The sequence below is a fragment of the Mycteria americana genome, chromosome 6 (genome assembly GCF_035582795.1).
Source record: "Mycteria americana isolate JAX WOST 10 ecotype Jacksonville Zoo and Gardens chromosome 6, USCA_MyAme_1.0, whole genome shotgun sequence".
Lineage (NCBI taxonomy): Eukaryota > Metazoa > Chordata > Aves > Ciconiiformes > Ciconiidae > Mycteria > Mycteria americana.
Window position 1 is genome coordinate 15,772,622 of NC_134370.1, and position 26,793 is coordinate 15,799,414.

The 26,793-nt window shown below is 41.6% G+C and overlaps 1 protein-coding gene across 5 annotated transcripts in view; it reads left to right on the forward strand.

Annotated features, from left to right (window-relative positions):
• The first annotated feature begins 2,948 nt into the window (after window positions 1–2,948).
• The window catches only part of SLF2 (SMC5/6 complex localization factor 2), a 35,804-nt gene continuing 11,959 nt past the window's right edge, over window positions 2,949–26,793 (forward strand). For 2 of the 5 annotated variants that reach the window (XR_012776139.1, XM_075504655.1), the window contains exons 1-11: window positions 5,629–5,871; window positions 12,184–12,227; window positions 12,677–13,386; window positions 14,445–14,544; window positions 15,780–16,936; window positions 19,553–19,635; window positions 20,584–20,700; window positions 20,968–21,135; window positions 22,972–23,074; window positions 24,555–24,630; window positions 26,383–26,524. Coding sequence is in view for 4 of the 5 variants with exons in the window: in XM_075504655.1 (XP_075360770.1) it covers window positions 5,762–5,871; window positions 12,184–12,227; window positions 12,677–13,386; window positions 14,445–14,544; window positions 15,780–16,936; window positions 19,553–19,635; window positions 20,584–20,700; window positions 20,968–21,135; window positions 22,972–23,074; window positions 24,555–24,630; window positions 26,383–26,524 (2,810 nt within the window). In the remaining variant the exon portion in view is untranslated. Of the gene's footprint in view, window positions 3,069–5,628; window positions 5,872–12,183; window positions 12,228–12,676; window positions 13,387–14,444; window positions 14,545–15,779; window positions 16,937–19,552; window positions 19,636–20,583; window positions 20,701–20,967; window positions 21,136–22,971; window positions 23,075–24,554; window positions 24,631–26,382; window positions 26,525–26,793 lie in introns of those variants that run through there. The other 3 variants (XM_075504657.1, XM_075504656.1, XM_075504658.1) reach the window with 3 other exon arrangements.

The following is a 26,793-nucleotide window of genomic DNA, read 5'->3' on the forward strand; positions in this document are numbered from 1 at the left end:
CCTGTCACAGCCCGTCTCTGCTATTGCTGCGTGGGTAAACCAAAGCAAAGCTGTGAAGGATAGGAAACCTCATTATTATAGCTGTTTAGCTGAAATAAGGGGAAGCTTGGAAGCATGACTAATAAGCAGCTAGGTAAGACTAACATGCAGGTATCTGTAGCCATCAAACATAACAGTATTTGTCAGAGAACACCTGTGGTAGGATATGATAGTGTCATATATGATAGTGTCTGAATATAGCACTGGGATATACAGCATGAACAGCTAGTAGCTAAGTATTAGATATAGCTTGAAAGCATGATTAAATGCATGTGTAGTGAAAATAATTTATGGAAAAAATGTGTGGTAGAAGATAATCACAAGCAGGAAAATGCATTGTGCAATGTATAAGAAATTACTCAAATGTCTATGAAGGAGAATGATGGATGAGAGTCTTTGGGTTTGGGGTGCTGGAGAGTTGAGCTCCCCCCAGGTGCATCACTATATTGCCAACACACAGTGTCGTGATTCCTGCTGCTGAAATAAAGGAAATGTATGACTGGAGTGGTGGAACGCTGAGCTTTGTGGGTGAGCAGTGTTCTGGAAGATCCAGGTTTGGAGACAGATTTGGGAATCTGTGCTGCAAACTGTGACCAACCGTGTTCATAGTGGTTGGCGGGAGAAAGCTGCCTGTGCTGTGCCTGGGAGGAACAGCCTACAGTGTACCTGGAGCATTTGTGTCTCAAAACCCCCTTCTGAGTTTAACAGACTCTATAGGTATATCTAGGTACGTCTACACTCTATAGGTACATCTGCATGGAGAAATAGTTACCAGAAAACAGGAAACTGAAGAGAGGAAAAATACACGCTGAGAGGCAGTGTGCAGAAGTGTCCCAGGAACGGGTAAGTTCCAGAGCCAAGAGGTCTTACTGAATCCACAGGAACTGATGATCCCAGGACATAGTCAGAAGAATCTACATAAGGCCACCAGCACGCACGCCATTAACAATGGGTGGTATAACTCGGGTCATATCCAAGAAGAGGGTGGTGGCTATACGCCGACAAAGATTACAGGATTACATACGCATCTGCAGAAACAGATGGACTTTCTGAGTGTTGACCCTGAAGCCACTGGCGCATCAGTATGAGCCTCTGTATCTGAGAGAACAACTGTTGTCAGCTTCCCCTTCCCCACTGGGTAACGATGAGTGATTGCATGTGTGTGAATCGTGAAAGAATAATTGAACTTACTGTCTGGATAGTTATCTGCTATTAATAAGTCTACTATAACAGCTTAATAAAAGGTATGCTAATAAATATTGGTTGATCTGTTTCTCCACAAACTTGATCCTGTATCAGGAAAAAGGCAATTTACAACACTTAAACTCCAAGGGGAGAAGGCTTATGATGATACCTGTCTTTGCCCTTACCTGTCACTCCCTGTGGTTCCTTAGAGAAATCTTCCTTTTGCAGCCTCACTGCTTGCGTTTGCTTCTGTTCTTGTGCTTAATGTTCTAGGAGAGTTTCACGGTCCTCTACCTCTTCAGAAAACTATCTTCTCTTTTTCACTCTGACCTTGTGCTACCTCAAGGCAATGATTCTGAATGCGCTTTGCTGTGCCTTTGGTGAGGTCAGGCATATTAAACAAGGTGGAAATGACCAGACACATTAATGAGACAGGAGGTCCCTAGAATTTCAAAGAATGTGGTTAGGGTAAGTATTTCATATGGAGCTTTGAAACAGTCATATTATAAAGTGGATGCAGGTTCATAGCTTAAGATGGCTATCCATGTGCAATGCCCTGCATGCCATACGCTATGTGACTTTGCAACCTGCAGCACCTCCTCCTTCGTTTAGATCAGGGCTGCAAATCACCCCCTGGAAAACTATATTCTTCGCACAAATGGTTTGAAGAAGAAGTTTGAGTTAATGGTTGAACACAGGTTGTAGCTGCTTCTGACTGCTGAGGGTGGCTCCAAGGCTGTGAATGTGTGATGGCCTGTATACCTAAGCACACTTCCATGAGTGATCTGCTGGCTCTCCGTGCATCGGCCATGTGTGGCCACTTTGGTGGTTGCTCCTTTGCAACGAAGCAGAAGAGCCTGACACAGGTGGTGGCTGCAGTTGTTGGAAGGGCTGGAAGCTGGAGTGTGTCTAAGAAGGTCTCTTCTGCCAGAGGAGCACGTGTCTCCAGAGAACTCCTTGGGTGAGGGATCTACAAGGGGAAGGAACAACCTTCTTCCTTTTCTACAAATAAATTTGAGGTATTAACTATCTCTGCAGCTTCTGAAATTGAAAGCAAACTAAAACTGTTCAGGAAACTGATGTTTTTTTTTTTACAGTATGATTTCAGCTATCATTCTAAGACTTCAGAAAAATCTAGTTTCTAGCGTTTAAGTAAGGTAATTCTGTGGTGATGGGTGGTTTTCTAGAAGAAAGGCTGAAAGTACTGATGTATTTAAATGGAAATTGGACAATCCTGAAGTCCAGCTAGGCTTTCAAAAGCCTAAGGGCAATTTCTTCACAGACTAGAAGTGGTGCTTTTATTTCACCTCCTTTGTTTCTTTGACAAAAGCATACGTGCCCTTTCAGATTCAGGGTTTTTAATTCTATTTAGAATGTTTACATTCAAATATTATAATAAAGACCAGAATAATAATAAGATCACAGAATAATAAAGATGGTTGTGACCAGTATGTTTCAGAGGTTAATGGGCTGTGGCCAAATCACAGTTCTTCATCATGATATAGATGCGTGGTGGGCAACCATTTCCCTGTGGACACTGCTTAAAACCTCTGCACTCTGGGATACTTCCTGCTTTTGCTTGAAAATAAAAGCATGAGTCATTCTGGAAGGCAATTAAGGAAGAGTTGAAATAAATACTAAAGAATGACTTGCATAATATCCCCAGTATAGTTCCAGATTGTAAAACCTTATCAAGTTTCCCAGATTTGCACTTTTTCAAAGTTTCTGGTTATTTGTGGGTGTTCAGACTGCATGATGGGAAGGACTAATAGAAATGAAAATCAATAATGTGGGATTAGGCAGGAGACAAATTATTTTCCAACTTCTTTGAAGCAAGGCATGAGGTAAGTGTCTTCTAACTTTTGCTTAATTTGGAGGAAGGGAATTGTAAGCAGTGAAGTGCTCCCAAATTGTCAGGGGAAGTAAGATTCCCTCTTTCTTGGGAATAATTGGTATCTATAGTGATAAGAGTTGTTCTAACCAAAGTAAGTTTTTTAAAGTAGTTTGAGTATTATGATTGCTTACTGACAGCTATACTTGTGTGCCTAATGAGTGTTGTTGCTATTTATTTATTTGAAATTAAGGCCTGCTGTAGGGCATGTATTAGTTTAAACAGCATGTGTGTACGTACAACTCTGCTGTTTGGGGAAAAAAAACCCCAAACAAGCTGCTACTATTACAGCTGTTGCACCTTTTTCTTACTTCCCGCACTGTCCTCAGTGCCACAATACCCTGCCTTCTGCAGTTTCTGTATTTCAGACACTTGCCATAAGCAGGTTATTATAAGCCATGTTATTACTTAGGTAATTACTGTTTTTTGTGTTCTTGCTGTCTCCTCTTTATGAGAAACAGCTTCACCTTGCTATCACCAATGCTCGAATCAGACTTTCTGTAGAAGCTGCTTGGTGTCTCCACATTTCCTGCAAACTTACCAATGCATTCTGTATCTGACTCCTCTTCTGTTGTGTTTTGTAATGGTTTACGTCTCCAGGTCACGTAACTGTAAACATGCCTCTAGGTCTATTGCAATTTTGCAAGGTTAAAGTATTAAACTGAAAGGTAAAGCAAATGTTTATATTACTTCAATTTCATCTGCTCCTTCAATTGTGACATAAAAATATTTCTGGAATTCCTGGCTAACACTGGGCATGAAATTTTGCTTTAACACTTCATTAGGCAATAATTCAAATTCACGCTATTGTCTTTTCAAGCAAATCTATATGGCAGCAATCCCAACTGTTCTTCATTTGTTGCTCAAGAAAGTTTCACCAAGCATACACATGGATTGGTTGTACTGTTGGGTATGGTGGGTCTTGAAGCGTGTTGTCAAACAGTGGCATCCTGGCAGGTTTCTTACAAACATAATAGAGATGGTCCCTGGGGCAGAGAGCTCGCAGCTGAAGACAGTGTGTGTAGGATGGGTTAAAGCAAGAAAGGAGGAAGGTACATGATGTGATGGCAGCCAATGTTTTACTCTTTTGAGGTTGGGTTTAAGACATCATAAATTAGGTCGATGAAAGCTTTTGAAAAACAGACCGAGGGGTGGGGCAGGCTGGAAGGGGGGGTTGGAGTGTATAGCACATAGCAGACTCAGACACTTCAGATGCTCCAAAACCAGTTTCCTATTTTGACTTGTGCTTGCAGTTTTGCGTCACTGTTACTTCTGCTTTGCAGACTTTCCCTAGGCCAGCCTACCTCGGGTAGGGTGTGGAAAGAGACAGCAGATGGGTCACTCCTTTCCAGTTGAGTGAATTGTCTCCTGGTGTTTCTGGATCCAAGAAAAACATTAGGAAAAGAGTGGCCTTGGTCATCTCCACTCTTGGGCAAAGTGCTAAACAAAACCTCAAACAAAAACCCCAACAAAACGGATTGCAACATAAACTGTCCCAGATAACCTTCAGGGCACTGTTGGGATCTGTCTTATTTCTGCAGACCAGTGGTGGGGATTAGCTTGTAACTGTGCAGTGCTTGCTTTGAACTGTTACAGCTACTACTGTGGAAACATTTTGCTACCGCTAATTTTTATAGCAACTAATTATGTAAATTTGCACAGAACATTACAGATAGCAGTACTGGGGTTCTCTAAGCTTGCAAATCTGGTTCTTCAGGTTGTCTAGGCCAGGTTTTTGACCCTGGGCCAAAGTGTTTGAAATGTGGCAGTGCAGCACATAGGGCAATCACACAAAAGATGCATTTTAAGGGGGGTGGTGGTGTAAAGTAAGGAATAGAGTGAAGCTTGCACGGCAGGCTGTGATGGGAAAGGCACAGGACTGGATGCTGTTTTGGGGGAGATGTGGGCGATTTCACAAAAGCTACTCCCTTCCCAACTTTTTAGCCTCCCAACAGCTGCAACTCTGTCAAGCGGCTATGGAGACGGATATACATTCTGGGTATTCCCACCGATGTAGCATAAGCCCCATGGCCCGCGGCTCGCTGCCTGTCCCCGGCCACTTCCCTCACGGGACACTTCTGCTTGTAGAGGACTCGCCCTAAGCGTGCCCCAAGCCGAGGGCGCCCTCCCTGAGGGGAGCCCGGCCGCCGCAGGCCTCGGGCAGGAGGCGGCTGGCGGGGACCCGGGGCCGCGGGGCGGGGGCGGCCCAGAGGCGCCCTGGGGCGGGACGGAGCCGGGCGGCGCCGCGCGCTCGCGCCGGGGCGGGGGCCAGCCCCGCGCGCACCAATCAGAGAGCGCGAACTGGAGGGGGTGAGTGGCACGAGACCAAGGCGCCAAACAGCCCTTCCTCCTTCGGCCGCGGAAGGACGCTCCCACCTCCCGCGCTCTTCGCGGCCAATCACAACCGCGCTCCGTCTAGCCGGCCCGCCCCTGGCGGCAAAGAACCAACGGGAGGCGCCACTCCTTCAGCCGCTCAGCCAACCAGCGACCGAGCCTAAAAAAAAAAAAAAAATAATCCCCATCGCCTCCTGCCCGCAGCCCCCGGAGGCGGGGGTCGCTCGGGCCGGCGGCCTTTCCTAGGGTGCCGGGAGCGGCCGGTCTCCCCGCTCCCCTCCGCCGCGCGGGGTCAGGCGGGCAACCCGTGCCATGACCCGGCCGCTCGGCGTGGGCGTGCCGTCGCCGGGCCCGCCCGTCACCAGGTCCCGACGCCATTTTACGCCGGCGGCCGCGGCCAGAGGGATGGCCCAAGACTTAAGGTACCGGCGGGGAGCGGCTGAAGGGCGGACGGGCGCGTGGGCGGCGGCCGCGACCGCCGCGAAGCACCGTGCCCGCCCAGCGGGGCGCCTCCGGGCTCCCGGCGTGCAGCGCGCCTCCGGCAGGGGGCGCCCCCGGAGGGCGGCTCCCCGGGCGCGGCGGAGGGGCTGGCGCCATGGCCGGGGCCGGGGCCGCTCTGCGGGCGGGCGGGCGGCGGCTGCGGGCGCCTCACGGGGCTGTTCCCAGCTCCAGGCTTTCAGCGCCGGCCAGGCTTGGCAGATGCGGGTGTGAGACTGTCCGGGAGCACGGCGGTGTGCCAGCCGCGGGGGGCGGCGGGTGCCCTCCTCGTCCCTACTCGCACCACTGGAGTTCCAGCCCTGGTGCGCTGGCCCTTGTTTTCATGTGGTGCTGATGGTTCGTTGGCCGAGGTGAAAGGTGCCTGATAGGCAGCCTGACAGCATACAAAGAAGCTGAAGAAGATGTCTGGCCAAGTACTGACTAGCACCTTCGGCACAGCATTCAAAATACTGAGTCCTCCTCCCACGTGTAGCCATGTGTCCTCCCATCTTATGTCTCGGTGTTTGTTAGCAACTCTACCTGTAGAGCTAGGTAGGCTTCGGCAGTTGGGTTCTAAAGGGAGAACTTCGGTTGTCATTGATTCAGCTCTCGAGCCTGTTCCAGCTGTGAACCGTACTGCTAACAGTGCTGGAGGACAAGGTCTCCAATGAAGGCAGTGGCAGTCAGGGACAGTTTTCAGACATGATGAACCTGTCTACCAACTATAAATCCAAATTCTGCCAAAAACTTGAGGTTTTTCAGAGGCTGCTAAGTTAAATAAGTTTTGTTTCTTGCAGTGTGAGGCAAGTCATAATTTTCTTATACCATTAGCAGCACCTTATTTTGTTAATTCCTGCTGATCCTCTTTTTTGACAGCCGTGACCTTTGAAGGAAAGGGAGAAGGTAAAAGTTCAGTTCTTCCTGTGTTGCTTCTTGCCCAAGAAAGTGAAACTACTCTGTGTTTTGGTTTTGCTGCCGTTGTGAGGTTTTATGTGCAACTTTCTTTTCTGTTTTTTTTTTTGTTGTTGTTATTTCTGCAGTGCTTTTCAAGATGCTCTGATTTCAGAGATGTATGTACATTTTGTAGTTTATGCCTATGTTGTGTGCCTTTGCTTTCTCTGAGCTATTGATAGTGTTTCCAGCACAGATTTTTAAAAGTACAGTTTTTATCTAGAGATAACCACTGATATGGCTGTAAACACTAGCTACTTTTACAGAATACTCAGGTGTTTGTCTTTTTAAACAAGTGAAATAATTTCCTCCCTCCCTCTTTCATGCAGGTTGTGCCCTTAATTTTGAAAGACCTGAAAGGTCTGTTAAGTGCATCTCCTGGCTGTGTAGCTTTTCTTTGTTAAGTGAGATCAGGTATTTGTGGGTTTTGCCTTTTCTTATCCAGGTTTCTTAGTGGTCTCCCTGGTGTCTCAGTTAAGATGAGATTTCACAAAAAATGGTGGAATAATTTTTAGCGGGGATAAATATGTTTTGCTGAATTTATATATTTTGCTGAAAAGCATTAGCTAGAGCTATGTAGTTGTTGACAAAGTTGTAGTTGTTGACACATTAAACAACTGTGACTTTCATGTCAGGTAAAAAAAGAGTGAAAAACAATAATTATTGTTGCTTCATCAGTTCTTCATTCTTTTAGGGCTGATTATTTCATCTCTTATTAAAACAATAGTGGAAATCCTCCTGTGAATAGTTTGTGAACAGTTGTGGTCCTGTTCACATAGAAAATCACGTGTTCTTTTTGTACTTTCATATATATGAAAAGCAGGTTGGAAAGCCCAGTACTTTCTCATGTTCCTCCTTGTACTGTATCACATGCCTTCTTTTTTTTTTTTTTCTTTTTTCCTTTTTCACCCTTGGTTTTGTTTGAAGTTCCTAGTACACTTCCTTGTCTGAGATACAACACAGCACTTGAGAAATAATTATTCTGTTTTAGCTGGACAGTTCCTATCCCTTGTTCTTCCAAAAAGCAGTAGAATACAAAGTAGAAAATGTCAGTGGGTAAGCACTTTAAAAGAAACAGTCTAAGACAAATCACTCTCTATTCAAGTTAAACTTTTATCCCAGGGAGAGGGGTGGGGGGGAAGGCCTTTTTTTTTAGCGGCAGTGCCTCCATTCTCTCAGTTGTGTTATACAAGGCTTTGTATAATTATGGAACAAACATGAATTTTGTTACCTATTCTAAATGCAAACTCTTGCATTTAGAATAAAAGACAGCAAAAAGATACAGCAATGAGATAGTGGATGTGGGAGGGATATAAGCAGTCATTCAAAATTAGTGGCTGCGGAAAAAGGAAGAAGATAGCAGAAGGTTTTGGTTTTGGTTTGTCTTTAAGATTCAAGGGCGGAGAGGAATCTGAGGGGTAACTGAAGATGAGATTTGGACTGCTGGCAGTGGTTGTTGTTGCAGATGGGGCTTTAACCTGGAAGGAAGAAGTACGGTTGCTTAGTTAGGAAAATAGAAGGGTTTTGGAAAGATACGCAGAGCAGGAAGCTGTGGGCATGGGATGATTTTGCAGCTGCGAGAGCAGTCACAAGCAAGTATTGGGAGTGTCCCGAGGAATGCAAGGCGGAGAGAGCCTTGCCGTGAGAGGGTGAGGTCAGGGTGGCAGGGTGGGAGGTGGTCTAGGGCAGAAAGACAAGTCAGTCAGCAACGGCAATAACAGCGAATAAACCCGCAATTTAGTGTTTTGATTCTTATGTTGGACTGAAATTTGGGGACCCCGTCGCTTCAGCACGTGGGAAGAATGGGCCTATTTTGGCCTATGTCAAATTAAGCTGGGACAGGTTGGAGGTAAGTAGTCTTTGACAAGTTGTTTTTCTGCTCTCTTTAGTAAGCCAAAAAGACAGTTTTGTGCACTCACATATTCTGATTACAGGTGGCTTTTTGTTGAATTGCAGTATACTCAAGCATCACTGCTTGCCAGTAGCCCAATTAAAGAAGTATCAATGCACTATAAACAGCTTTTTGTATTTGTGTAGGTGCTAAAAATGCAGAAGCCGTGTAGAAAATGCGAAAGTGAAAGTAACAAGCTTGTGGAAAGATTCAGAATTAAATCCAAGTTTAGTTTGAACAAGTGAGCAGTGGGTTGTTCTGGCCTGAACTTCAAAAATGGTTATTGAGTCTGTGAAAGCACAGTCGTGTATGGATGCTTGAATGCTTTAGCTTAGAACCTGGAATAAATAAGTTTTGCCTTTGTAATCACTGTTATGCAGACAGTAAAGATATAGCTTTGTTTTGGAAGGCACAGAAAGATTACAAAAGATGGAAGGTCTTAAACAAATCTGTATTGTTCTTGCTTTCTCACACCAATATCTTGTTGGAACTTGAAAAGAAACTTCCAAAACAGGCATAAGTATAGCCTTGAAATTGATAGTAAACTTCCTTGCTACATGGGAGGAGATAGTGTTGAAGGAGAACCTGCTGCCCGAGCCTTCACACGCCATTCAGGGAGTCGCACACACATGCCACCCAAGACTTTAACTGCTAGGACCCGAGTCCCTTCGCAGCGGGCAGCTCCGGTGAGCCGACGGGCGACCCTTTTCGACTCCTCGCTTACTCACACACTCACTCTCGGGAGCTTTCTCTCCCCTCGGGCTCGACCCTAGGTTTCCTGAAGCAGAGTCTCTGATACGACGTCCACCAGATGAGCTTATTGATTGGTACAGCGGTGAAAACAGCTCGAGCTGGGTGCCTCTGGAGAGGGACCCCCAACAAATAAATCCCTGGGCAATTACAGCCTTCCACTTTTAAGTTCCCCTCCCCTCCCAAGGCAGTTGGGACCAACAGTAATATTAGGGGCTGGGGTCTTCCCATTCTTCGTTGGGTCCTTCCATTGTCTCTAGGCGGGTCGTTTCTTCTCTTATCTGTGTAACTTGTAACTTCTGCTGACGATTGTATCTTCCTTATCTTTCTGGTTTGTACCGGTTTTGCGGGCCTTCCTTCATGTAGCTGGGTAAAAGTTCAGTGTGCGGTCAGTGAATCTGGGTGGAAGTTCAGAGCTTGTGGCCTAAGGCTTCAATAAGCCTTGCTACTAATGCTATGTATTGGATTCTGTTTGGGCTAGAAGGTGACTACTACAACAACAGCAAGTTCATAGTTCATAGAATCGTAGAATGCGTTGGGTTGGAAGGGACCTTTACAGGTCATCTAGTCCAACCCCCCTGCAAGAGCAGGGACATCTTTAACTAGATCAGGTTGCTCAGAGCCCCATCCAACCTGACCTTGAATGTTTCCAGGGATGGGGCCTCCACTACCTCTCTGGGCAACCTGTTCCAGTGCCTCACCACCCTCATTGTAAAAAATTTCTTTCTTAAATCCAGTCTAAATCTGCCCTCCCTTAGTTTAAAACCATTGCTCCTTGTCCTGTCGCAACAGGCCTTGCTAAAAACTCTGTCCCTGTCTTTTCTGTAGGCCCCCTTTAAGTACTGGAAGGCTGCTATAAGGTCTCCCCGCAGCCTTCTCTTCTCCAGGCTGAACAACCCCAACTCTCTCAGCCTGTCCTCCTAGGAGAGGTGCTCCAGCCCTCGGATCATTTTCGTGGCCCTCCTCTGGACCCGCTCCAACAGGTCCATGTCCTTCTTGTGCTGAGGGCTCCAGAGCTGGATGCAGTACTCCAGGTGAGGTCTCACCAGAGCAGAGCAGAGTGGCAGTTCTTGATGTATTTTAATGTTCAAATTGCGCGTTACTCGGACAGTCTGCCCATTTTTAGAAGTGACATTCTCTCACAGAGAAATGCCTTGGTGTTCTCACGTCCTACTTATTCTTGCTAGGGAAAATACCTCTGATTTAAAGCTATTAATAATCTTGTTGTGTATGTGTAAAAATAGGATGGTTGTAGACTGCTGTTTCTGTTAGAAGCTGCAAGATCCCCGTAATGTGTGCTGGGAGGGATGCCACTGTCATGTGTATTTTGTTAAGGGCAGTGCTGGTACAAGTTCCTGCTGAGAAGTCTGGTAATAGCGTAGATAGGAATTTGCATCCCAGCCTGGCACCAGATGTGTGAAAAAAGCAACGAACAGTGGTGAACAAAGGGTTTTGGGCAACAGGAAGAAAGTTGCGGGGTTAGTTGAACTTTACAACTTGCAGACAGAACTTTGTGGTTAGACTTGACTGCAACTAATAATGCATTGAAGAGGGTTTGGTCACTGCTGGTATTGGTAAGGCCAGCTGCTTACCACTACAGCACGTTAAAAAAAAAAAAAATTATAGGAGGAGTTACCAGCTCAAAGTGTTGACAGTGGAGATGGGGAGGTTGTTAACACCATCACATGAGGTACTGGTGACGTTATCCCACAAGTGTGAGGTTGTTTACCGAGTGTGCGAGATGCTAATATACACACAGGGCAGAGGTATTTTATTTCATATCTGTGCAGAGATGGATGCTAGGTGGTCATTCCACAAAGCTAGCACACCGTTTGGTCATGCAGGTACAGTATTTATACGATCTAGTTATACATATGCATAAGGAATTACATAAAGCAGTTTTCTATTAGTTTACATTTCTCTTATTTCAACATAAAGCTACAGTGCTACTTTAATACTCTGCATATGCTTGCAGGAAGTGGGGGGGATAGCTTTCTTTGGTCCTTAATTGAGTCGGTGGTCGTGATCTCCCCCTGCCATCTTTACATTTCCCCTAAGTTTCTGTAAATCTTGTTGACTTCATGTAGTGCCATATCCTCCCAGCCTGGCAATCTCCCTTATAAAAAGATGTTTCCTTTATCAGTCCTTGAAGTTCCTTGACTTCGTTTCTTCTTCGAAGGTTAGTGATTAACGAACCCTATGTATTCCCCTTTTATTAGTCTCTTAGTTTCTCTTCAAAGGCACGGTCTTTAGCAAGGCATGCATTGTTTATACAAAAAGTGTCTTGTTTCATAAGGCCACTGTGACTCTTATACCAGTGAGGTCTCGTCTGGAATACTGGATACTGGTACGGTCAGTCCCATTTAAGAACACTTCGATTAAGCTGGAAGGGTGGTTAAGACTTACTAGGATGATAAAGGAAACAGTTTGAGCGAGGAAGCTGACAGGTTGGCTTCATTAGCCAAGCAGAGTGAAGGCTAGAAGGCAATGAGGATGATGATGCTTTCTCTGATCTATCAGAAAGAGCTATCAGAAATAACAGCTGCTGGCATTAAAAAAAAAAATCTGTAGAAATAAATTACAGCATTTAAATTTTATCAATATTCACTGTATGGGCATTTAGGTATTGTTCTTTTAAAAAGATAAAGTTATGTTTTCTCTTCAGAAACCAGACCATTACAGAGTTCTTCAAACCAGTTTTAAACCAAGGTAAATATATGTTTTTTAAATAGAAGATATTTATATGAGTTTTAATTATATAAGTATGCAGAAGTATAGTCCAATCTCATTCCAAATTGGAGCAGCAATTTAAGGAGTATAGCTTACCAAATATTTCAAAATGAGCACATTTAATTTTTTCTAATAATGTAACTGAAAATATTAATTTCCTATTAAAATGAATTTCTTTAAACAGTGATGTAATTATTTCAAGTTACTGTCTCGCGCTTAAGCTAGATTGTTTATAACAACTGAAGCTGTGGCATAGATCATGCAGTTCTTTTATATGAAATAAATTGCATGGCACTAGCAAAACTAAATGATTAAGTAAATTCATTTTGGATTGTGTGCGAGAGATAAAATATAAAGTAATACAGTCCAGTAAGATTTCTTTTTCCAATATTGTGATTGTGAATAATTTCTTTTCTTTTCTCTCTTAGACCTTGGCCATAAAGACAGAACTGTGTTGTGTTCACCAGACAGAGGAAATGTAAAAGATGCAGGAATCGGACTGTCAGTTTTATGCGCTGAACACTTTGAAAAGAAGATATCTTCTCCAAAGAAGGTCAGAAGAAAAAAGATGCCAGACCAAACACCAAACACAAGTCCTGTGATAGATGCCTTTTGGAGAGGAATTAAAGAGAAAAAGGACAGTGTAAACATTTTAGAGAATGGCAAAGCATGCAAGGCACTCGGTTCATTGTACCCAAAAGTTGTGATTCAACGACTCATTACCGCAGGGTCTCGCAGCTGTTTCTTGGCCAAAAAAGAGAAAACTGTCAAGTCGGAACAGGGAAGAAATGAGAAATGTCTGGGTGTAACAAGAGCACCGTTGTCTTGTGGAAATAGTTGGGAACAGAAAACTGACTGTATGGATCTAGAAGATACTAGTTCAGACTCTGACAAATGGCTTTCATCATCAGAAGCTGATACTCAAAAAGCCTGTGCTAGAAATAATGGCACTGCGAACAACACATCTCTCTGCCAAAACCCAGGGCTTCCCATGAAATTGCCCTGCGCTCCAACTGACTCTGAATTTAGGTTGTCACTGGAAGCTCTCCACAGAGAAAGGAAGCGGAAGAAACATAGAATGAAACAGTCTAAGCCACATCCTGTAAAGTCATTCTCAGGAACAAGTGTATCGCATCAGGTGTGTTTTGAAAGGGTCGTTAAAGGTGGAAATCAGTGACCCATTGTGCATGTGGTTTTTGGTTTGGTTTTTTGGTTTTGGTTTTTTTTTTTTTCAATGTAGGATGAAATTCTTGGTGCTACCTTTTTCAGATGTAACAAAAGTTTATGCTCTTTTGCTATTCTTTTGTAAATCTTATTTTACAAAGGATCAGCTTACCGATCCTTTGTAAGGTAAGCTGATTCTTAACTATTTTACAATAAATGAGAAATCCTGGTTTAGAAGCAGGGGAGATATTCTGGGTGAGATGCAAGCATGAAAGTGCAACGGCAATTGTAACTTCAAATTGTATTTTGTAGAGAAAATGTCTTTTATTATCTTAAATGTCTTATAACCTCGTGTGTCTTCTTACAATGTAGTGTAGGGAACAACCAGGCAAATTTCTGCTAGTTAGAAGTTGCAGTTAGTAGCAGTTCAGATTTATGCACTTAAGCCACAGTATTTACATAGAGGTGGGAGTGGTCCTATTAAGTGTGTAGTATTTCATTATAGGTTGAGTTATGTTCACTCTTTTACCAACCAAGCAACCCCTTTAAAAGGTTGCTGGTGACTTGCAAGGAAGATCATTATGTGTGCCTCCATAATGTGCTATGAATGGAACAAAAAAGATTGTTTGGCTTGTGTTTCCTTTTCTCCTTCATGCCCCTCCCTCTGTATTTGCTTGTCTGTGCTTTCTGTCAGTTTGTTATTTAAGTTCCTAATAACTTGTTTGAGGAAAGCTAGCTGGGCTATGTTGCTGTATAGCCCAGGGATGCAAGTGGCTAATGGCCCTAAAAGTGGAGAGATTTAGAACTGGAGGCCAGTCTGAAGAAAAGATACACAATTCGGGTTGTGGAGAGTCCTTTTGTTGGGATCTTTGCAGCTGTGTTTTAAGTTTGTCTTGAAATGAAGTCTATTACCATATTTCTGGGGGTGTGTGGAACTAAGTCTGTGCTAGATTCAATGCTTGGCTCAAGATGTGAACATCCTGGTTTTAAAAAGTATGCGATTAACTTTATTTTCTCCATCTTTATTCTTAGGGAAATGGATGTCCTTTAAGAAAAATACCACATTCTGGTTCAAGGGAGACTGCCTCAGGTAGAAGCAGTGCTGATAATATGGAATTAATTAAACAATCAGGTTTATCACTTAGTGTCTCTTTTTAATGGCTTTTTTTCCTTGAAGTTAGATTTTTCTGTTTTCTCTCCCTCAAAAAAAGTACTGCTGTATAGTGAAGGTTATTCTAATATGTGGCAAGCTTGAGGAGTTTTAAAAGTAATTTGGGATTTTAGTGAAAAACAGATTGTTTGTAACTTAATTAGAAGTTGTGATGTTTCTTTGTCTTAAGCCCTTAATCCCTGATTATTTTTATGGTTTCTCTTGCATTTTGGAAAATCCACATTCACTGTGGTGGTTAACAAATTTTGCCTTTCAGCTTAATCCAGAAAGAACATTCTTGTTGAACCGAACACTAAAGTTTAGCTGGTATTCTTGTTGCCTTTTGTCCCTTTTAACCACGTAATTTTGTTCTACAGTAGGTAGAACTGAATATAAAAAGCTCAGGTGAATAGAAGCTTGAGCTAGGTCAGTAGGATGATTAAAAAAAGGGGGGGGTGTGCAAAACAAGGAGAGTATTCCCATGTTTTGGGCCTATGGCTGTGTAAACCTATCGGACTCTCTGTCGCTATGCTTCACTTCCCACCTGTGCTGGCGCTGGGACTTGGCCAGCAGTGCGAGGAGCTATCTGGCTGAAAATTGAGTTGGGCAGTTCTCGGCCACATCAGCTCCATGAAATACCTTGCCATGCAGTGTCCAGGTGCTGGTGCCAGCTTAAGGCGGGAAGTAGAAAGCATGGTGAGGAAGGTGGGCTCTGGTGCTATAGAACCATAGTCTGAAAACAGATTTCTTCATCTTCTGAATGCTTTTTCATGAGCACTGTTAAAATGATTGCAGTATTTCCAAAATACTTTTCATAATGTTCATTATTTATTACCATTACATATAATTACAGAAACTTTCTTCCAGTCCCATACCTCAACTGGACTACTGTCTGTTTCCAAAGACTGATTGATTCTAGTGTGTAGAAAAAGTATTCTATGGTGGCTACTGAGCTGCTTTAAAAAAAAAGGATTTAATTTCATTTCCAAGTTAGTTACCATAATAATGTACAAGTACAGTATCAGCTAAATCTTAATTGTGGTCCGCTGTGTTCAAGCAGAATGGAAGTATTGTAGTTTCTGATAAAAGTTGCAGTCATAGTTGACTTAAAAACAGAAGTTAGTTTTTTAAAGGGTAAGCTGTTATAGTTTTGATTTTTTTTCTTAATTTTTTAAACATGACAACAGTGGTTTACTTTTTTCTTAAACGCTTCATAGATGACCCATCTCAACCAAAGCCAAAGCAGGTTTCAAAACATGAGGCATCTTCTCCAAATGCACTGAGAACGTCGTCTGAGATGACCGCTGGTATGCGGAAGAGCCAATCTGTTCCTTCACGCTGCCTTAGATTTAAGATGTCTTCTGGGCGATCCAAACAAATAGACTTTCGTGGGAAAAGAAAACGCACTGCCATGAGTGTGGATGCAGACAGTTCAAATCAATCTGAATTATCAAGTTTGAATGACCCTGCTTTTAGTAGGTCATCTGCAAAATGCAAAAATAGGAGGTCTGACTTTGTAAAAAATATCCTTTTAAAGTCTACTTGTGGTGATGTTCTGCAACTAATGGAGGCTGCTGCTCTACCTAGACATGATTCTACTCTTCCAGAGGAATACCTCAACCCAAGCGATGAAAATGAGAAAAATAATTGCTCCTCTGTAGGTTTGTCATCTTCATATTCTGCACACAGTCCTGGTAAAAATAACCGTATTTCTGTTGTGGATACCAAAGAGAATCAATTGCAGGTGGCTAACTCACGCTTTTTCTTGGAAAAGTCCCTTCCTTTTTCTCAGGAAAAAAGTACTGTGTTGCCTTCTCTCCACCACTTAACACAAACAAAAGGTGTGGAATCTCATCTCCAGAATGCTGGCTTATCTCAGGTATTGGATGCTAAGAAGGAGCAAAATGGGAAAAGACCAGAAAGATGTGCACACAATAAAGCTTACAGTATTCAATCCAGCAACAGTTTTTCAAAAACAAAAGACAAGACTTCAGACAATGCTTCTGATTCTTGTTCAGTGGAAGGTTCTGGGAAACCTGCACTCTCAGAAGAAACTGGTAAAAGTGTGCCCCATTCATTGTCTTTTGAAGAAGGGTGCATGGACAGTGGTCATCTGTCTTCACAACTCTCAGGCAAGTTAAAAGTTGAAAGCACCTGTACAGACAAGTCCAAGTTGAAGGGAAAAGCAAAAAGCAGCTTTGATAGTGAAGACGAGAGTTTGGAATGCAGTCTAGATGATGATGATGAAGAAGTAGTATTCATGCCACTACAAGAAATTCTGTCTTCAAGTCCCAAGCCACAGGCAGGAACCTTGGAAGAATCTTGTCTTGACAGTTTTTCTCAGGACACCATGACTCCATTACTGAAGCTTCATGTAAGTGGCTAAAAAACAAAAAAAGCATTGCATCAGCCTTGTTATATTGTATTTTTGGTATGATTTTTTCCTTTTTCATAATGCATGAAAACTCAGAGCTATTTGCCTGCAAAACGGGTTACTCAGCTTACTTAAGGGTCCTATGCTGTACAGCGCAATGTAGTCAGAGAAAGGGTGCTTGTTACTATGCTTGCCCCTGGAATGGCTGAAAGATGGTTTGTGCAGCTAGATTGCATTAGCTGTATGCCTTTCGGTGGTTTTTAGGAGTTCTGTTTTTGCTCTTTCCCCCTAAAAAAAAGGCAGGAGGTTACATTTAGAAGATGTATGGGATCTAGTGTTTTCATTTTCCTGATCAGGTAAGATTTTTATGAGTTGTAGTTAGCTAGAGGAAATTGATCTATCTGTTGAGAGATCTGTGTGCTAGACTCAAGTCATATCCTTGTCACAGTCTGTGATTGTCAGAAATCTGTGCATGAGTTCTTGATCTGTAAGTGTGATGTTTTCTTTGAGGCTGAATTTCATGGAAATTGGAAGTCTTTGAAAGGATTTCAAAAAGCTGAATGACTTCTCACAAGGGATGGATGAAGAAGTGTTTGAATCACAGTTTACAGGGTATTATGGTGAATTGATCTGTGTTTTTAAAAGCTAGCCTGTTTGTTCAATAACAGCTTGTCAAATAAGTTGTGATTTTGAAGTTTTTATTGGAAAATAATAGTTTTCATTAGGAAGATCCTGCAGTAGGACTTAGTGTGGCGTGCACAGCTGACCCCACATGACCAAAGGGATATATTCCATGCCACATAGTGTCGTGCTCAGCAGTAAAAACCAAGCAGGGGAGCTGGTCTGGCATGTAGCCATTCCTCAGAGTCTAGCTGGGCATCCTTCTGCTTGTGGGAGGTGCTGAGTGATTGCCTTTGCATCACTTTTTCTTCTCCCCCTCACCCCCCTTCTTTCACTTATTAAACTGTCTTTGTCTCGACTCATGAGTTTTCTCTTTTGCTCTTATTCACTCCCTTGCACCACTGGGTGGGAAATGAACAAGCTGTGTGGTGCTTAGCTGCTACCTGGGGTCAACCCAACGCTATTTTCTACAGTAGAAAACAAACCTGCTGTTAGCAGAATACCTGTATAAATACTCTCATACTTGTCTCCTCCTGTTTTTAAATCTCTGAAATGGTTTATTTGTTAACAGACTTTCTCTTACAGAGTATCTCTGTAGGCAGATACTGAACAGCCATAATTATTTTATCTCTACTTATCCATTAATAATGCAAGCACATTATAGATCAGACTTTTGTGGTTACATACCTATTCCACAATCTTAACCAACATGTGTACATAATTAATGGTTGAGACTGATAAACAGACGCAGCCTAGATCAAATGTTTGTGGAACGTGAATGGATCAAAACATTTGGCCTATCCTGTTTCTGCATACTTAATGGCCAAGTAAGACAAAACAGTTAAGAACTGTCCCAAAATTTCCATGACTATGGTTTTTGCATATACTAGCATTTTTCTCTTGTCTTGTAAGAAGGGGTGTATGTGCACATTGGAATAAAATCTTGATTCCTCAGTTCAAAAGTCATTCTAGGCATATTAACCAGATATAAAATAAGGTAAGAGGTCTTCAGCTTTCCCACAAGATTTCTCGCACAAAGACGTGCTGCTTGTTACATTTGAAAGATATCTCTGAATACCAAAAATTAATGCTGTATTAACTGGCTTTTTTATTAGCAGGTGGACTCTAACTTCTTAAACTAACTTCTTTTACCTTTGGGTAATAGAAAATCTCTAGTGAGAGGGTATGCTCTTACTGAATTGTGTTCTCCTAAAATGAAGGAGTTCATAGGAAGAAGCTTTGTTGCTAGTAAGAGGCTTGCAATTTAAGGAGGTGGTGGTCAGAAGGGCAGTGCTTGTCTAAAGAACTGAATCGTGGCCATAAAAGATTTCAAATCTGTGTTGTCTGCTACTAGCTGAATAAAACACTGGCTACTGAAAAACAAACTAATTTTGCTAGTGGTTAAGACTTTGTGCGTTGTTTTGGTTTGGTTTTTAATTCTATTATTAGCTTCTTAATTTGGGTGTGTATTAGGATTTTGATTGGAAACTTTGTTTTGTCTGATGATTTTGGAGGTGATTTAGCAAACACTGGTGCTTTGTCCTCTAGGGACTCCTGAAAGTAACGAAGAGGTACTGAATCATTTTTGGAGTTTCATGTCTTATGCATGAGAATGGGGATTCCCAGGGTCTCAGTGGATGATGATAATAAAGCTGTGAGGTAAAAGGCTTCTTATGCTAATGCTCTTTGTGAAGGTTAGCTGGAGGTCATCCCCAGAGACAGACGCAGAGACTTGCTTTGCTGTTCGGATCCATTGTGAAGCACAGTTATTTCTGAATTAATCACTGAGAGAGATTTGACCATTATATAAAATTTTCAAGAGACTGAGAAACCTAAACTGTTAATCATCCTAGTTTTCAGGGTCTCCTTTGAATTTTTATCTTCAGGTAAAATATCATTAAAATTGGCAGAGGTTTCTATTTTGATTGTTTGTTGTCTGAATGAATTGATAGCTTGTGGTATTTTTTTTTTAATTTCTTACTATTTCATTTACAGCTTTCTAAGCCGCCTGTTGTTAGCCAAGTGTCATATGTGAACAGCTTAGAACATCTCTTGAAGGAGAAAGAAGAATCTAAAAGGTCTGTTTCTTAAAGCTGCTTTGAAAAATTTGGGATGGAGTTGTAGAAACTTAGATTTACCTTGTCTCCCCGAAACTGATGGAGTTTGGGTAGCAGCAAGCTAAGCTTTGCCTGCTGTTGCCACCAACATACATCTGACGGGACCTACAACTGTAAAATTTGAATGACAGGCTCCTTCCAAGCAATGATGAGCGACTTGTGATACATCTGTCTGCTCCTCAAGAGCTGGACTAAATTTACTAATGCCTTCGTTGTAGGTCACTGAGCCAGCTACCAGCTGCTGGTCAGGCATGAAACAAATATTTATGTAGACTTACTGTACTAGTTTATTCAAAGGCATTTGTAGCTCAGTTTTGGTTTCCAAAGTTGTGTAGACTATCTGTATTTGAGTAGTTACACAGTTCAGTGAACAGAACTAATGAGTGTTCTTGCAAGAGATCTTTTGGCTAGAAAGTGCAATCTGGGTGTCTGTACTGATGGCAAGTGGTAGTGATAGGCATGCATGTGTGATTAACTGGTTTTATTAAAGAATCTGATCCTAGTAACTACGGGCTGACTGACTATGGAGTAGTGAATACTCCTATAACTAATACTATTTAACAAATAAAATGCTAGTGTGGCATTTAAAAAAAAAATTAAAAAACCCCAGAAGATTGAAAGTTTTGTGCAATTACAAAGAATTCTGTCAGAAGTTGGTTGAGTGTATTTGTCTCTGACAAACTAGTGATTGATTGTGCTGTTGGATGTTTCCCAAAGCCTAATGAATTTCCACTTTGTATCTTGGAATAGCAACATGCTTGTTTTTTGCACAGATGCAATATCTCACATGGTTTTGCCGTGCGTAATTGGCTACTGACTCCTGGGTTCACATTCAGAGCTTAAATTTTGTTGTCTTCTGTTGTAAATACTAAATGGTGATGATATGTTCTGCTGCTACTGTTATTTCAGGGTAGATGAACTAGAAAAGCGGTTACAGGAAGCCATACAAGGAAGGGAAACTGATTCTTCAGATGGAGATGATGAGGAGAATGCCAGTGGAGATGAAGATCTCTCAGAAGAGCACAGGTCCTTCCAACTCCAAAACCAATTAAATCTAGTTCTTCACTTTTCTAGTCTTTTTTCCTAATCTCTCTTTCCATCAGTTGTTGTTAATATGTTTAATGTTAACCATTTTTATTGTCTTTCGGGGTTGGGTGGATTTTCTTCAACATTACTCTATTTTAACAATTCAGCTTTCACATAAGGCTGATCTGTTCATCTGAAAATAACTGTCTCAACTGGAAAAGAGCCTCTCAATGTTTAAATTCATAAAAGCAATTTTGAATTTTACAGGGCATTTATAAAGAGATTTTCAGTAATAGCTCATGCCATACCTGACTACCACCCTGGAGAAGATATATTTGATTTATCAACCTCTGGGAAAATCTTCAATCAACATAACCTTGACTTGAGGAATTTTCATTTCATCCCTCAAAATCCTATAGAGAAGCTCCTTCTTGGGTAAGAATATCCTCTTCACTCTGTTGTGTTTACTTGTACAGTTTTCTTCAGTGTTAGCAGTTTTTTGAGATAAAATAGTATCTTTGCATGCAAATGAGCTCCATCTTACTAAATAGGCAAGACTGACTCCCTTTCCCTGAAATTCTCCTTTCCAGGTTAGTTTTACAGAACAGTGAATTGTTACCTGAAGCTTCCTTCTTTCCTCCTTTGAAGTCCTTGAAAAAACATCTTAAATGAGACATAAGGAAAAAAATAGGTGTTCTCGCCTCTTCCATATTTCTACTGTGTTGGGCTATCATTGATAATCTGACCAGTTTGTGGAAGATAAATGCGGAAGTGAAATGTTACAATGAACAACAGCTTAACTATCCCAAGACAGAAAGAGGACCTTTGTGGTCAACTGCTTTGTGACCCACAAATGTTGCATTATGTCTGCAGAAAGACACTTGTGTTTTTGTCCGGAATGGGCCTGAGACTTAGGGCTCCACTTAATGAGGATTGCAGAAAGTCACGATTTCTTACATCTGTTAGATTCAGTCACTGAGCCAGCAGTGTGTCTCTGTGTATATACACAAATGTTCTGTAACTCACAGGGATTTGTGTTCTATATTTATGAGGCTGTCAGGCTACAAATAGCTGGACAAATTCTTGCCTAATACCACAAGTGCAAATCCTGAAAAAAATCTGGTTATTTCAGTTGGCATTTTATTCCAAACTTGCATCAGTGAAACTGAGAGAATTTAATCTTAAAGGATTTTGTATACATGTGTATGTGCTATTGTGGATGTGAAGAGGAGGAGGGTGGCTTCTCCTCATCTCTTGAGGAAGTCATGTTTGTGATATACTCCTTTGACTTCAGGCCTCTTCATTAATATGTTTTGAAGATAACAAGGATATAAGCTTCAAAAGCATCTTCTAAGTCAGTGACTGGAGGAATGAGAATTAAACAAATCATCCCTTGCAGAAGGCAATTATGATTTAATTGCTTATGCATTCTGCCCAGTTGGCACAGCTGGCATGTACTGGCTGTCCAGTTGGCACATGGGTGTCTTCCTAGCCACTTGCTCAGTCAGACAGGTAGAGGGTATGTGGAGAAGTTAGGACACAGATCTCTCAACAGAGCTGCCTGTTTTAGTAGATACTGAGAACAGAGGAGACTAAAGGAAGGGTATGTGGGAAACTGGATATCATTAATTCAGCTGCTTATGACATACCTGACTTTCTAAAGAAGACTAAAGCTAAAATAATTCAGTAATAAAAATGACATATTTTCTGTTCTTCCAACAGCTACTTTTTGCACTTCACAAATTTGCACAGTGGGATTAGACTGTTTGACTTTAATTGCTTTAGTTTGCCTTCAGACTCTTTATTTAAAAGATTTTTAAAATGTCAAAGAAAGTTGGTTGTAGTGGTTTTTTTTTTCCTCTTTTCTTCTAAAAGTTTTGGTAAAGGTCATGGGACAGTAAAAAAATCGTATTCGCTGGTCTCATTGAGCATAGCAGCCCGTCTGTGTAGACTGGCATAATGGTTCATAGTACAATAGTGTAAATCAGCGTTTGTTTGAAGCTATTACTCTCTAATAATACAAATGTTTCCAAATTTTACAGTATGGCATTCTGGAGAAAAAGATAGTTGTTCTAAATAGCAAATAAGGTTTAATTACGGTAGTATTTCATATAGGTAAGAGTGTAAGAATAATATCTGTTTTGGATGTTCAGATCTTTGCTGTTGATGATGATCTGAGGGGTGGGGAAGTTCTTATGCTTTTGTGAAAGTGCTGATTCAACCACTAATCGATTTTTCTCCTCTTTCCCCACCCCCATCTTTGTCTTACAGTTCTGGTGCAACACAGCAGCTTTCTTTAGCAATTAATGGTTTTCTAAGTTCTGCTTACAGTTGTATCTTGTGTCCCATACCAATTCTAAAGTGGCTTTTCCAGGTAGGACTATACTATTCATGCAGCTATACTCTGTCCATGTGTAACATTCTTCCCGGAAGCCAGTTGTAGCAGGAATAATCAGAACAAGTTTGTGAATCTGTTGCATTAGGTTAACAACTTTTAAGTAAAAAAAAATCTTTCTTTCTGGGTTCTGATTTGTTCTCCAGTCTGAAATACTTTGATTGCCCCTAGGGGTAAAACACTAGGGATAACTTTTCTCCACACTTTCTGAGTGACTGCGAAGCTGCACATCCCTGTCCATCTTCATATGTGTTACTGCATTTGAAAAGGGCACAGTACATGCTAAGTGAGAAGAGACTTCAGGATATAATAGTGTGGGCCAAATCACAAGCAAATGTTAATGTTATTTTCTTTCACCCTTAAAAAACAACAACAAAAAAACCCTCAAACATGCTGCAGTATGCAAAAGTACAATTTCTACATATATCGCCTTGTAAATAATCAGAAATACCTGCATTATCAAATAATTTTCATTTGGAAAAGGTTGACGTGCACTATGGCTTAGAAAAAAGTCTGGAGCCATTCTGAAAGGAAGTGTGGTGGCTGTCTGCTTTCTAAATGTCTGTGTCCATGTCTAAATCCCCAGGAATTTACATTGTTCTGTTACTCACAAAAACGCCCCTCTCCAACCTCCATTCTGTTATTATTTACCACATTCTGACTGTGTCTGAAACAAAAAAGAAAGCTGGACCGCCTGTGAAATTGCAGCCTGGATCTGTTGACTGGCTTTCTGCTTTTGCCAAAAGGGAAATATTTTGCTCCTCCATGTCCTTCCCTCCAGCCAGTAAAAAATTGCCTTCCACTCCTTCTGTGAGCCCTGGTGTTCCTCTAATAAGGAGGAAGTGTGAGCCAATGCAGCTCACTTACAGAGCAGGCAACTGTCCAGCACTTGGGGGAGAAAAAGAAGAGTTTTTTGCTGGGCTAGTGAAGTGCTCCAGGAAACCTGAACTGTACTTCTTAGCCGTGTTTTTGTAGTTGAGAGTTCTATGAAAAACTAAGAATTCATTGTTTCAGTTTAGGATTGCATATGTTCAACTTATCCATGACTGGTAAAGGTTGTAGTTAACTCTGTTGCTCCTGCTCCTGATCAATGAGTTCAGTTTGATCACAGATGCAAATGGGTTCCGAAGGGATACATGATACTTCCCATTCTTTTAACCCTCAGTACCTTCTTATGAACCAACAAATTCAACATGGGGTTACAGCATTCTGATATTGCAAATAATTAAAGTGTTCCTAGCATGTGTGCACTGCTTGAAATAATCAATATTCACAATATTCTCTTCTCCTTGGTGTATCTTGCTTTAGAGGCTTTGGGGTTTTGTGGTTTTGGTTTTTTTTTTCCTGTTACTGTTTCTTATTTTATTTTACCAAAGAGTGGTTTATTTTTTTAATTAACAGAAAACTGATGGCACCATGCAACTTGGTGTTTGACATGTAGCTTCTTTTCTCTCCGCAGATGATGTCTGTTCATCCTGACTATTGTGTTTCCACCCAGATTTTAGACAGATTGATGGAGATAACACTAAAAAATGGTGAGCATTTGAAGGATGGTAAACTGACCACCTGAATGAAGGCAGGTTCCCTTCTGTTAAGTATAGAAAGGTATTGGGGAGGAAGTAAAAGGCACTGGCTCTGTTCTGTGATTCTGGCATGAATCTAGGCTCTTCTGTTACTTATGTAATGCACAAATGCTAGGAGTTGGTCTTCCCTGAGTGTGTGCAAGCTGTACCACAGTATGTGGTGCTAGCATGTATTTGCAAAGCAGTGCATCTGGTACAGAGCCTTTTAAACTCACTTCTGCTATTTCACAAATAGAATTGACCTGAAGAGGAGTCCAGTCTGCTCAAAAGTTTACTCTCCTTTCCATCTTTTACTTTGGAAGATGCAGACATTCATTTCATAGCTTAAGGACTACAAGATGTTTTTCACATAGTCATACCCAGTATGTAGCACTGCATAGTTTACTTTCCAGATAAATGGCAAAAGTGAAAAGAATCATACACCTGCACAAAAAACTTTCAAGGATCTCCTTCAGCCCACACTGCTGCTTGTGTCTTGTGTGTTTTGCCTTCCTTCATCGGTACTCTCAAATACTTCTCCAGTACAAGTTCCTTTGTATGTTCTCCATGTCTTCACTTTATTCGGACCCATCAAAAGTCACTAATTCATTTAAGCCTGCCAGTTAACATCGTTAAAGTAATGCAGTTCTCTTGAAGTACTTGCTCAGGTCTGTCCAAATTGTACCCCATATTTTGAATCTTGTTTGAAATCAGATTGTGAGCTGATATGAGAGGGAATGTAGCCTCCTTTATTTTGTGCTTTGTTGGCATTAAGCTTGATTCTGAATGAACAGTTCAAGCTGATGAATGAGCATTCAAAGAATTAAGGCTGGGAGAGATCCCAGCAGATCTCTGACCTCAGAGCAGGATCAAATAGGCTACAGTTGCTCCTGGAAAGTTGTCTAACCACTTTAAAATTGCCAACTGTGGAGTCTTTAAACAATTGAGACATTCTGTTCCAGTGCTTAACTAAAGATGCATCTTTTTTGTTGTTGTTTTTTTACTGAATTGAACATTGAGATCTGAACCTGCAGTGTCTTGAGTGTTATGTTCCATTATATTTGGTTTTTTTCTTACAAACTTAGCTCTAAGGCACAAAATTGAATTCTAGTGACTTCTGTCATTGTTTGGAAAACACTGCGTCTAGTTTGATGTTACCTTGCTAGTTTAGCGTCCTATAGAGAATCCTCTGTACAGTTTGCAGACTTTCAGGTACAAGTCATCATACAAATCAGCCCTTTTTGCAATGAGAATTGTTTCTTATCTCTATCAAATAAGTGAATTCCGTCTGTTTAGCTCTTCTGTTCTAGAAACCTTGCCTGTTTTCAAATCTTATTTAGCTCCACTTCCAGTCCCACTGTGATAACACCCTCTTACCTGTACCTACACAGAACGGTAATTTATGTATTCTCTTAAAAGTAAATATTGCCTCCTTGCTTATTCTGCTGTCTGTGATGAGAGTGAGCTGTGAGGGAAAATGGTGGAACTTTAAAGTAATTCACCTGTTACATAGGCAAGATGTTTCTCTAGCATAAAATACTGTGTTAGACTACTTTCCCCCCCCCCATCATTCTGAAAATAAGCATATCGTTCAATATACCAGCTCTTCTGAGATGAGAGCTGGTGGAATTGATGCAGACTGCTGAGCTTATTTGTTTCCCTTAAAAGGAACTAATGCTAAGAACTAAATTTAAAACTAATCCATTCCATGTCTTTTACTTGTAGCTTCCATCAGTGATGAACAGTCTAAACCATGGATTCCTTCACTAGCTGATGTGTCAGCTGTTTTTGTCAATATGGGTGTTGCGTTTAGATCTCTCTTTCCATTGCAGCATCTTCAGCCCAACTTTAACGAGTGTGATATTTTGTAAGTGTTTTCCTTTTGATATTTATTGCTTAGATCCTGTGAAATCAAGCCTTGTGCTTAGAATGTAGAATCAGAAGGTTCTCCTTTATTTCCCCTCCCTTCCATCAAGCCATACTCTTCTTTAAATTCTCAGCTCAGGTCTTAGTAAATAAGCCAGAACTTCAAACAATGCCTGTCAGGTAAGGATTCAGCAAACCAGAGCATTGTCCTTTGTCCTGCACCTACCTAATGGAGGTTTACAAGAATTGTTGCCTAAATAGCTGGGCAGA